The following is a 12,452-nucleotide window of genomic DNA, read 5'->3' as shown; positions in this document are numbered from 1 at the left end:
AACTACCATATGACCCAGCAGTCCCATTACTGGGCATATACCCTGTGAAAACTATAATTCAAAAAGACACATGTACCCCAGTGTTCTTTGCAGCACTATTTACAATAGCCAGGACATGGAAGCAACCTAAATGTCCACCAACAGAGGAATGGATAAAGAAGGTGTGGTACATGTAATTGAGTTGGCCAAAAAGTTCATTTAGGTTTTTCCGTAAGATGTTATCAAGCCTGAACGAACTTTTTGGCCAACCCAATACAATGGAGTATTACTCAGCCATATAAAGGAACGAAATTGGGTCATTTGTAGAGATGTGGATAGACCTAGAGACTCATACAGAGTGAAGTTAGTCATAAAGAGAAAAACAAATATATTAACACATATATGTAGAATCTAGAAAAATGGTACAGATGAACCTATTCGTAGGGCAGGAATAGAGACGCAGACATAGAGAATGGAGATGTGGACGCAGAGGGGGAAGGGGAGGGTGGGACGAATTGGGAGATTAGGTTTGACATAAACACACTACCATGTGTAAAATAGCTAGTGGGAGCCTGCTGTATAGCACAGGGAACTCAGCTCGGTGCTCTGTGATGACCTAGATGGGTGGGATTCGGGGTGGGGGGTGGGAGGGAGGTCCAAGAGGGCGGGGATATTCACTTCATTGTACAGCAGAAACTAACACAACATTGTAAAGCAATTATACTCCACTTTAAAACAATAGTGTATTTCCTCCAGCTTCTATTGATAATATTTGACATGGCCACAGTGCACTTAATAAGACCAGGAAATTAACTTTGCTGAAGCACTGTCGAGTGAACTACAGACCTTGCTTGAATTCTGTCAGTGTTCCCACTGGCGTCGTTTTCCTGGTCCCAGGATCCAGTCCAGAACCCACGTTGCACTTGGTCGTTGCGTCTCTTCCTTAATCTCTTCCAGGGGGTGACGGTTCCTGGGTCCTTCCTTGTCTTGTGGCCACTTCTGAAGGGTGACTTGTTTGGTCAGTTTGTCTGTCCGTGTTCCGCAGCATGTGTTTGCCTGAAGTCTTCTCGACGTTAGGTTCGGGTTGTGCGTTTTGGCAGGAACACCACAGAGGTGATCTTGTACATTAGATCCTGGGTACCTGCTGTCGATCAGTCTGCTTATTTGGCAGATTTCTCTCTGGTCAAGTTATTCTTTTCCTCTTTGTGTAAATATCCTGTGTGGAGATACTGTGAGACTGTGCCAATATCCTGATATCCAACACACCCCGCCCACTGATTTTATCTTCATCCCTGGTCTTTGCTGCAGCAGTTATCACTGAGGTGTTCGCCCAGTCGGTCCATCTTTTTAAGTGTCAGCTGTGCTGCCTGGGAGGCGGGGAAGGTCATCAGGGTGCCTTCGTTACCCGACTGTGAAAAAAGCAGGTCACCACATAGTCTTTCTCCAGTTCAAAGGAGCGAACTTCCCTTGCTAGCCAAGTGTTTCATTTTTAAAGGAAGGGGAGTTGAATTTTTTCCAGTGTCTTTTTCTCTAAGTGTTAACCTGGTGAATGCCCTTCCTAATCAGGAGCTGTGCTGACTCACCCTTCACTGGTCACTGCACCGTGTTCCTCTGGTGTGTGTGCCTGTGAGAAACTGCCCACACGTTCCTGTACAGTTTTTTGCCTCTGTATTCAAAGGGGAAAGTGGACTGCTTTTTTTTTTTGTATATCCAGTTTCTATATTAGGGTAATACTAGCCTTGCAGGATAAATTGGAAGGCTTGCAGGATAAATTGGAAGGCTTTTCATCGTTTTCCGTTCAACAGGAAGTATCTGTTTTTGTTTTTTTTTTCCCTCCGGTACGCGGGCCTCTCACTGTTGTGGCCTCTCCCATTGTGGAGCACAGGCTCCGGACGTGCAGGCTCAGTGGCCATGGCTTATGGGCCCAGCCGCTCCGCGGCATGTGGGATCTTCCCGGACCAGGGCACGAACCCGTGTCCCCCGCATCGGCAGGCGGACTCTCAACCACTGCGCCACCAGGGAAGCCCCGGAAGTATCTGTTTTAATAGATCTTGTTGGACCAGCCCTTTGGGTGGCCTTCCTTGATCACGGCCCTGGTCAGGATTCCCAGGACCCTTGAGCCCCTGTAGGCAGTTTGCCTGTGTCTCCTATCCGTCTGGAGTTTCAAATGCATCAGGAGGAAGCGTACAGATTTTTTTGCGGGGTGATTTAGAACGATCTCTGCATCTAGAATCATACCCTTTTCTCATTGTGGTTTGTTAGATGTATTTTCCCCCTTTGCTCTCTATCAGAGTTTTTAATATTTTTTCAGAAAACTAGCTCTTAATTTATCAAGTCTGGTTATATTTTTTTGTTTGATATTTTATTATTTTCCCTTAATCTTCACTTTCGAAATTCTGCATACCTTTTGTGTGTGTCGTTTATTTGGCTTCTTTTCCTGGTTCCGTATTTCACGTACTTTCAGTCTTCTTTCCTAACAGGCGCACTTAAGGCCCCAAACTTCACTTTTGCTTGGCTCCTCTTTCCCCCATCAGCAGCTCCCACAGGCCTGACCTTTGACATGCACACAGAATCCAGCAGCTACACACGGCGTCTGCGGCCCCCGGCCCGGCTGCCGCCTCTCCTCCCACCCAAATTGTCGCGACAGCTCCCTAGTGGGTCTTCCGCCTCCACAGCAGCCCGAGTGAGTCACTTCCCCATGGATGCTGATCCTTAGGTTAGAACAAGCTTTCAGGCTTGGGAAATGTTTTGGGATTCCCTCTGTCTTCTCAACAACAGATACAAGAACCATTACATATATAGGTGTCCATGGGGGTGGGGGGCTTGCCGGCCACTTGAGCCCTGGGGCTGTAGCCCAGGAGGTGGTGGGAGCTGATGGCAGGTGGTCCGGAGCAGAGGCTCCCTCTGGATGAGGGTCAGAGTTTACAGGCTCAGTCCTTTGAATCCATCTTTAAACACTGAGGCTGCTCCTGCTGTGTGTCTTTTGTCCCCAGAGCCCCTGAATTGGGTCAGAACCTTGCTGTGAAGCCCCTCCAGGGCCACTCTGCTCCCAAGGTGAAAGACTTCTTCCCTCGTCTGTGTCCTATACCGTGTCCAGCCTTGGCCCGGCCCAGCACACGAGAGGTTCTGCAGTGAGGTGAAGTGACGGTATTAATATATTCCAATAATAAATACATGAGAAACTCATAATAAAAAGCCAACGACATGGAGAGGACCTGAGCTTATCTATAAACCCTCGCCCATTATCACAGTCCCAGGGAAAAGTTACAAATCAAGTTTAAGTTCTGTGTCATATTCAAGTCTAAAGGAGTTAAAGTCTGAAATCAGACCCCGTGGCTGGACGAGCTCAGAAGCTGCCCTCCTTGGTTTCTCACTCAGCTGCTCTCGGTGGAGGGGAGTCTGCCTGGTGGAATAGGTTCTTTCAGAGCCCTGGCCTGGCTCTGTCACACACAGGTCCACTTGGGCCCTTCAGGGCCCCAGACACTGCATCGTTCTCTCACGCCTCAGTGAGGAGACCGGGCAGCCTTGGACACAAGTGTTCCAGGCAGCAGGACGCCGAGGACACTGGCAGAGCCCGGGTAAGTCTGAGCAAAGCTGGTGGTCAGGGATGACCTTGCCTTGAGCCTCCCTGTCGTGCAGGATGGGCGACATCAGAGCTTCAGCTAGGACGAGAATTTAACCTCCCAGCGAGGGGTTAATTTTGGTCCTAGACATTTACCATCTTAATGTCCGTTTCCACAGAAGCTGCCCCTGTAGGTCTGCGGTTTGGAATTGGGGACGCCCCTTTGGGGACAGGTGCCCTCACTTTCCATCCTGGGCCACAGGGCCAGTCCCCCAGTGTCTCTTGCTGTGGAGTCCTGGTCCCCGGATGCCTGCTGCCTAGAGTGGGTGTCTCCCTCCAAGGCCTGAACCACCGTAGAGCCAAGCAGAGACCGGCAGTTGGGAGGGACTTGGGCCCAGGGAGAAGCCTCAAGATTCTGGTCAAGGTTGCTGTTCTGCAGCCTCTGTGACCCTGAATGTGGCATGGAGTCAGGTGGTGGTTCTGACGTGCCCACCTGGGCCTGGCCCTCGTGCTCTGAGAAATCCAAAGGGCCTGGAATGCACCCTGTTTCTGACAACTGAGTATTTCCCCAGCCAAGGTACTTAGGAGATGCTGTTCCTTGAGCCCTGGTCTCTGCTCTCCAGGCCCCCTCGAGCTAGATCCTTACCCCAGTGGTGGTGCCCCCCTGGGCTGGGTTGAGCTCTCTGGGGAGCCGGGGGCCAGGAAGCAATCGGACTCTGTAGAACGGACAGAGCTGCCCTAGCGCCATGCGTCCCCCAGGGCCACACTCCCACGGGGACCAAACTCCTCCAGCCCCATGGCCCTAGCCTCACCACCTGCTTATTTTGAGCCCCCAATTCCATACGTTTGCTTGATTTCTTGGTCCCCAGCCTGTCACTCGATGTTGGGGTCCCCATCAGTAACCCCTCTCCCCTGCGTGCCCAGGCTCAGAACAGGTTGAAAGGAGAACAGAGAGGAAGACTGGGCGGTGAGGATGCATCCTGACGGCAGAGGGAGCCGCCTTTAGTGGGGAGCTTAGATGGGCGGGCCTGAGGCTCAGTGTCTGGTGCGGGTGTCCAGGACCGTCTGCGGAGGTGGGCCGAGCCCCAGTTGGAGAACAGAGAACACTTCTGTGCAGGGCCTTCTGCTCTCCCCAGTTTTCTTCAAAAGCATCTTCTTCAGTTGCGTTTTCTGCTATCCCCCCCCGGCCCCCCACCTTTTGTTCATATACTCCCCCCGCCCCCCCGCCCCTTGGCCCATATACCACATGGACAGTGGTAGGAGTGATAGCAGTGATAGGGACCAGGTTTCCTGCATGCTGACTGCTGGGCTCTGGGCCTGGTGCCCTGCCTGTACTAACTCACTTGCACCCTCCTTGTGGTGACCGGCCTGCTGTCATCCTGCAACAGACTGGGTCACAGAGAGGCAGCGCAGGGCTTCTCGTTGGGTGGTGGCAGGCAGTCAGCCTTTGCAGGTAAATGGGGCGCTCTGGTTTGGGGCTGGTAGAGCCCTTGGACCCTGCAGGGTTGGCCCCAGTGGGGAGTCTTCCTGCTGGAAACATGTGGGACTTATATTTAAGAGTGACTTGGTTATGTCATCACTGGAGCCTAGATGTAGTTTTGTAGATATGTTTCTGTCTTTTAAGATTATTTAAAACAATGTTTTTATTTTCCCTGGCCAATGTAATTTTTCTTGGGAGCTTTCCTCTTTGATGTGGACTGGAAAAGAATGTTACCATTTTAAGATCTCTCAAAACATCTCTCTTTGGATTTGTTGTCCATACAAATGGAAATTCAGATAATAGTTCTGTTCTTAACTGAAGAAAAACAGGAAAAGAAAATAAATTTCTTGCTACTTGGAATGATAAACACGGTGAAGCATATGCCGTATATCCTGACAACAGAAATTCAAGGTCGGAAATAATTCCTTTCCTCCTGAGTCTGCCTTCAGCTTCCCTGAGGAGTGCAGGAGCTGAAATTTGCTCCTAATTGTAGCCGTAATTTTAGCCTGCAATTAAACACATGATTTCATCCCAGCTGATGTCTTTTTAGCTCTTCTGACATGCATAACACGAAAGCTCTGTAGATTTGAGCGGCCACTTTAATCTGATGGGAGGTCACAGGAAGTCACCGTTATCTGAGCACGACTGGCTGCCCAGTGGGAACTAGATTCATCTTGCCTCTAAAAAGGGCACACAGCTCGTCTTCTCTCGGTTTCCAGGGCTACTGTCTGTGCCTGTTCTGCTGAGACCCTCTGTGAGGTCAAGGGTCATCAGAGCGAGTGCCAGCAGGTGAGGCGGTGTCGAGCTGGTGGGAGTCCCTTGCTGCTGCAGCGGGTCTGGTATCCAGAGCCCCGGAGCCGAGCTGCTCTGAGGAGGGAGCTGGAGGGGCTCCTGGTTCAGGCCCGTCCTGAGCTGCTCTTCTCGGCCTGTCCCCCAGAGATTGGCCTGTCCTCCGGAGGTTGGCCTGTCTCCTTGGAGGTCGGCCTGTCTGCCCAGGGGTCAGCCATCTCCCTGGAGGCCAGCCTGTCTCCCCAGGGGTCGGCCTGTCCCCCAGGGGTTGGCCTGTCTCCCCAGAGGTCGGCTCTCTCCTCAGAGGTGAGCCTGTCCCCCAGAGGTCGTCCACCCCATGAAGTGAGGGCTCCCTGCCCAGGGGAGCGTGGGGAGCACCAGAATGAAACAGGTTTCCCTCCTCCAGGTCCTGAGAGCCCATCCTTGCTGCGGTGCATGGTGACCCCCAGGGCCGGCATGCAGGCGTGGTCCCCGAGTGTGCTGCTGAGAGCAGACCCTGATTCTGCACAGGCACGTGCCGGCCGCGGCCCTGAGCGCTTCTGTGCTCGGTCTCCTTGAACTTTCACCATGACCCAGGGCTTCTCACTGGTCTCCCTGTGGTGCAGTGTGGTGCACTCGGAGCTGGTTGGGGGCTGGGTCCAAGTCTTGTTGCCCTTCACATCCTGAAGCCGGTGGAGCCTCCTCCAGGGAGCCCCTCTGCTTCCCTCCTCATCCCCTAAGGGGGGGGACTCTGACCTCCAGGGTCGGGATTCCTCAGGGTTGAACGGCGCCGCATCATCACCACCCTGCACCCACCTGTCGCCTGTGAGACCCTGGGCCATGAGTGCTGGGCTGTCCGCGCCCCTGAGCTGAGCAGGGTCTTCTGGTCTCCAGCAGTGAGCCTGGCGCTTCATTGCTGTGAGTTAATCTTCAGCGGGGCATGGATCTTGCCCTCTCTCTACTCCTTCATGGTGGGAGGTAGCAGAAGGGCTCACACTGTCTTTACGCTGTGGACCCGGCACCTTCTCCCTGTTGGGTTGATCAGGAGCGGTGTGCAGCCACTCGAGCAGGTGTCCGCATGTGTCATCGGCTGCGTTTGGACCCAGTGCACATCAGAAGTTCTCGGGTGGATGGAGGCAGCGTTCGGATGATTGCGTGGCACCAGCTCTCAGAGCATGTGCTGGGCTTTCTTTACAAACGTCGTTTGTGAAGAACGTCGTTCAGCATTCGGGGGTTGATTAGATACAGTTTGATTGATCGGACACAGTTGGCATGGGTTTGGGTTAGAAGGTTCGGAATAGGACATGGAGAGGCACTCATTTCTGGGGCGGTCCGTGGCCACTTTGAGGATGCACCCCGGGAAGCAGGATGGCTCTGCAGCCTCGCTGGGGTGTCCCCTCGGTTCTCTGGCCTGTGGGACCTTCTGTAGGCTGACCTGCCTTTTGGCCTCACAGTGAGGGACCCCCCTCCGCGTCTTACACAGAGGGGCCCGCCGGCCGCTCACAGGGCCGTGTATGAGGTTGTTCTGGGGGAGCCTCCTAAGCTCTTTGCCTACTGTGTTTGGTTTGTTTAAAAACATTCGTTAGGAAACATGCAGAGAACAGACACCGGGGGCTCACTGGCCAGGCAGTCTCGTGCTTCACGTGTCTCTCAACTGCCCTGCCCCCCCGCCCGTGTGGAGGTCGCTACCGCCCTGCCTTTGCTGTTCGTCTTCCTGCCGTTTCTTCATGCATCTCTCTCCACAAGTGATAGAATTTGTTTTGGTGTTTGAACATACCATCTAAATGGTGTTGCACTGATGTGTCCTTGCCACCGTTTAAAGATCACATTGTGGGTTTGAGATTTGCTGCGTTGACAGGTGTGGCCGCCGAATGGTATTCTGTGGGAGAATTCAGGCAGAGATTCTGCATTGGTTCCCCTCCAGGACAGTCACACTGGGTTCACTTTCTTATAAACACTGCCAGAGTGAACACCCTTGGCTGTCTCCTTTTGGATAAGAGATTCTAGAGCAGACGCCCCAAAGTGCAATTCCAGGCTTGTAGGGTTTGTTCAGCTTGAACTTGACCTCCACAGTGGTTGTACACTTTACCTTCTCAGTGTCTCACAGGCCTGTTAACCCACGTTTTCCCTGACCCTGCCCTCTTGCCAGGTCTGCAGAACATGCGGAGGCCCTCTGCCGTGTGGTTTTGTGTTTTCCTTACTTGGGGGCGCAGAGGGGGGAGTTGGGCGGTCCTGCTCCCGGGTTTCTGTTTACACTGATCGAGGTTAGCTTTAATCTGAGGTCTCCAACTCTTGTGACCGTTGGAATTGCTCTTACAGACGGCAAGTTCGGTGCCTACATGCAAGTTCACATTCAGAACGATGGGCCTGTGACCATTGAACTGGAATCTCCGGCTCCTGGTGCTGCTACCTCCGACCCAAAGCAGGTAAGCCCAGAGTCAAGGGTCGGGTCTGTCTCCTGGGAGCCGGTAACATCGTTTGACCTTGATTTATTTCCTGGAGCACTTCTGAGTCTGAGGTGGAGAAAACGCCTCATCGTAGTAACCTAGAGTTTATTCGCTACATCCCTTCCCGAGAACGCACCTGTCGCCCTGCGTCTTCGTACTGCGGCCTTGCCTCCACCTGACTCCATTCCAGAGCCCAGTCCTCCGCTAGGCTGGTCCTGGGCGAGGTGCCTGGGCGTGCACAGGCCACTGGGTGGCAGCAGAGGAGCGGCACGGCTCCCCTCGGCCGGACCCGGTTCCTGAGTGTGGAATGGTTGCGTGGAGTGGGTTTATCCCAGGTGTGGGTAGATGTGCCACCTGAGGGTCTTTGTAAATCCTTATTTTTCTAAAGCAACGTCTGACCTGGATTTGCTGCCAACTCTGTAAGCTTTCAGAAAAAATTTAATTAAACTAGAGAAAGGAAATCTGTGCTAGTCCTTGTGAGCTGTGTGCTTCTCATAGGTGCTTAGCACTTCTGAAGGCTTTAATTAATGCAGCTGCTCTGTGGCCTTTGAGAGGCAGGAGGGCAGGAGGAGTGAGAGCTGGGGGCGGGCAGCCCTGTTCTCCCCCTTCCCCCGCCTTCTGGGACACTGAAGTGGAAGGATGCAGGGGTGGCGGGGAGCATTATGTAAACGTAAAGCTCTGTGACCTGTTCAAAGTCATCATTTCCAAGGGGAACAGACCTTTTCTTTCATGTTACTGATTCTTTGGATGATAGAGAAGCAGGAACACATCTGGTGCAGTAGTGCTGGGCTTGAAAGGTGATAATTGAGCTTCCTGGAATTACTGATAACATGAAAGAAAATCACAAGTGAAAAGTCCACATGAAAAATTAAACTTTTTATTTTGATGTAACTTGAGACTTACAGGCAAGTTGAAAAGAGTCAGAGTTTCCATACGCCCTTTACCCGGTATCCCCTAAATTTCCCGTTTTATGTAATCACAGTCTGCTCATCAAAATGTTGACATTGATACAATACTGTTGGCGACGCTACAACCTTACTTAAGTTTCACTAGTTTTCTCTAGCGTCCTTCATCTGTTTCAGGATAATCTGGGATCCCATGTGGTGTTTACGGCCTTTCCCGGTCCTCGTGGCTTTGGTCTGCTGCTTCTGTAGAATGTTCCTCGGTTTCCTTCCCTGTGGTTACACTGAGGTTATGCATTTGACTGGTTCATCTTTACCTTGTTTTGCAGGATACCGGCCTGTCCCGGTTTCCTCTGCCCCTGGCTGTTCTCCCTCTGCTTTTATTTGATCACTGTTTCGTTGTTTTGATTTATTATTCTGCTTCAACTGTATTTGGAGAGAAAATTTAGTCAAGTTTTTTTCATTCTAAATATTTTTCTAGAAGTGATAGAATAATACATGAAATCTTTAGGCTCTTCAACCTTCTTGAGCAAGCACCCCCTCTTTTCTTCTTTACCATAAAGAAAAAGACAACTTTTTTTTTTTTTTTTTTTGTGGTACGCGGGCCTCTCACTGTTGTGGCCTCTCCCGTTGCAGAGCACAGGCTCCAGACGTGCAGGCTCAGCGGCCATGGCTCATGGGCTCAGCCGCTCTGCGGCATGTGGGATCCTCCCAGACCAGGGCACGAACCCGTGTTCCCTGCATCGGCAGGAGGACTCTCAAACAATGCGCCACCAGGGAAGCCCCTAGAGACAACATTTTTTAAATTTATTAACAGGCCATGCTAACTTGTTACAATAAGAAAGTTAGTTTCGTTAGTTCTGAATCTTTTAGGAGCTTTGTCTTCAAATGCAGGAGTGGTCCTGAGTCAATTTCAATTACTTGTTCTAGTTAATGGACTCCAGAAGCCTCAGACCCTATAAACTGCCCAGATCTCTGTCCCCGAGCTGTCAGGAGGTACTGGTAGGCAGGCACAGGGGGCTCTGGGGTGGCCTGTCTGCCTTCCCCCTTTCAGTAAGAACAGGCTTCCTCTTCGGGCTTATGGCTGAGTTGTTCACTTTTGTGTTGTGTTTTAAAATACAGGTTCTTTAAACCTGAACAAATGAGCAGTGTGTATGTGTGTGTGTGCTTTTTTTTTCCTAATTGAAGTATAGTTGATTTGCAATGTTGTGTTAGTTTCTGCCATACAGAAGAGTGATTCGGTTATACATATACATATATCTATTCTTTGTCATATTCTTTTCCATTATGGTTCATTATAGGATGTTGAATATAGCTCCCTGCTCTACAGTAGGTCCTTGTGTGTGTGTGTGTGTGTGTGTGTGTGTGTATGTGTGTGTGTATTTAGGCATCAGGGTCTTTTTAGTGTGTGACAGTGTGTTGGGGGAGGAGGAAGTGCCGTGACCCAGTCCCTGCTCCGGGGACAGATTCAGGGCAGCATAAACCAGGAAGGTTCTTGACAGTGACGGGGGTAAAGGACAGTGTCCGACAACTTGGGACACATCACAAGGATACCACTTCATGCTCCGCCTTAAACCCCTCAGTGCCTTCCAGAGACATCTGGGTTCCAACCTGAGCCACGTGCCTGGCTGCTGTGGCTCGTGGCCTGCTCTGCACTAGCCCCCTCAAGACCCCCACTTCCCCTGCCTCTGGACTCTGGTCTCAGTGTTTGTCTCCTCCTTGGAGGGTATCCTCTGACCCCTCAACCCCAGTGAGCCCCCGTCAGCCACTTGTCCTGTTGCTCTGAGTCTTTTTCACTGCCTGGGGCTGAGCCTGGGGTGCACTTTGTTCTGGAGTCGTGTGTCCTGGGCCCGTGAGCTGTGTGTCTGTGAATGTCCTTCTGGCACTGCCGTCGGCACAGAGCTGGCCTGGACTCCCAGGGGACTGGTGGTTTTGCTGACCTTTAAGGATGTGAGGTGGGGGGAGGAGGCATTCTAAGTTGTTGTTCCCAAACTTGCACTTGAAATAGGGCTAAATTCCTGTTTTTAAGAGTCCCAGAGCTCTATTTATGGGTCATGCAGCTACTGCTGGTGAAGACTGGGCTTGTAAAGGCAACTCGTTGTGTGCCTGCCTTAACCAGGTCTCTGCTTGGGTCTGGAAGTGGCAGCCCCTGCACATTTCCCATGGCTGCATGGGCACCACACCCAGCGCAGTAGGGGCTGCAGTGTGGGTCCCCTGATGTTCCTGATGGAGAGAAAGTGGAAGAAGAGGGGTAGTGCTCGCTCTGAGGGACATCCCTCAAAGAACAGGGGGTGGAAGCAGTAGCAGAGCCACCAGACAGAAGACAGAGGCTGTCTTCCCCATTGCACTTTTGTGGAAGAACATGGTTCTGGTAGGAACATCCTGATTATAACCTAGAGAAGGTCGCTAGTCCGTGAGTTCTTCTGTGGGTGGCTAGATACAGGGAAATTGCAACACCCTTGCCAGCCCGGCCTGTGGGGAGAAACTTACTGTTGCTCTTGTTTTCATCTTAATTGCTTTCCCTTGGTGGGGGGTGTTTTCCTGAGTCTCACATGGTTGGGGTTGCACGTAGTGAGAGCAGGTGGGGGCTCCCCCCTCCCCCACCCAGGAGGGCATTTCAGTAATTGGAGGGCTCTTTCCTGGGGCCCAGGGCTCACCTAGTTCACAGTGTTGCCATTAAGTATTTATATTTTCACTGATTTAGTGGGCTTGTAAACCTCACTAAATGAAAGGCTGGAATGAGCTGAAAAAATGAACTTTCAAATACACATCCTTGAGTTGGCTCATGGGTTTACTGACAGACCTCTGGGATAAGCTGACCAGTGAAGAATGGTGCCAGAGCTTTTCATTTCATGCTTCTCTGATTATCACCCTAACTTCACCTGTAACTTTCTCTGCACTCGTCTTATCAGCAAGCACCCATCCCTTTGCCCTGAAACCTTGGGACGTCGAGATTGAGACACTGGTGGCTTCTGTAGGGTCAGGAGGAAATGTGTGGGCTAGAAGGGGGGTGCGGAGGGAGCGCCGGTCAGCTTCATTTACCCGTACTTTTCAGTAACATGTGCTGCAGAATCCAGAAGGTGAAGCAGAGGACAGGCCAGGACACAGGTGGCAGCCCCCCTGCAGGTGCACAAAGGTGGGTCTGAGTTACCGCACAGTTCAGTATGAGGGACGGTCTAATGAGAAGTGTTCTGAATATAAGAAAGAGTTATACTGATGCCCATACGTTTGCATTTCTTCATGGAAGAACGTTTATTTAAATGTACGTACTCCCTTTTTCGTCCTGTTTCAGGCTTGAACTCTGGTGCGAACTC

The 12,452-nt window shown here is 51.5% G+C and overlaps 1 protein-coding gene across 1 annotated transcript in view; it reads left to right on the top strand.

The window, feature by feature from the left end:
* Positions 1-12,452, top strand: part of DTD1 (D-aminoacyl-tRNA deacylase 1) — a 107,992-nt gene that overhangs the window by 17,661 nt on the left and 77,879 nt on the right. Inside the window, exon 4 of the mRNA XM_032606629.1 lies at positions 8,109-8,215. Coding sequence (XP_032462520.1) covers positions 8,109-8,215 — 107 coding nt within the window. The remainder of the gene's footprint in view (positions 1-8,108; positions 8,216-12,452) is intronic.

This window comes from Phocoena sinus, chromosome 15 (genome assembly GCF_008692025.1).
Source record: "Phocoena sinus isolate mPhoSin1 chromosome 15, mPhoSin1.pri, whole genome shotgun sequence".
NCBI lineage: Eukaryota > Metazoa > Chordata > Mammalia > Artiodactyla > Phocoenidae > Phocoena > Phocoena sinus.
This window is presented reverse-complemented; position numbering and strand designations above follow the sequence as displayed.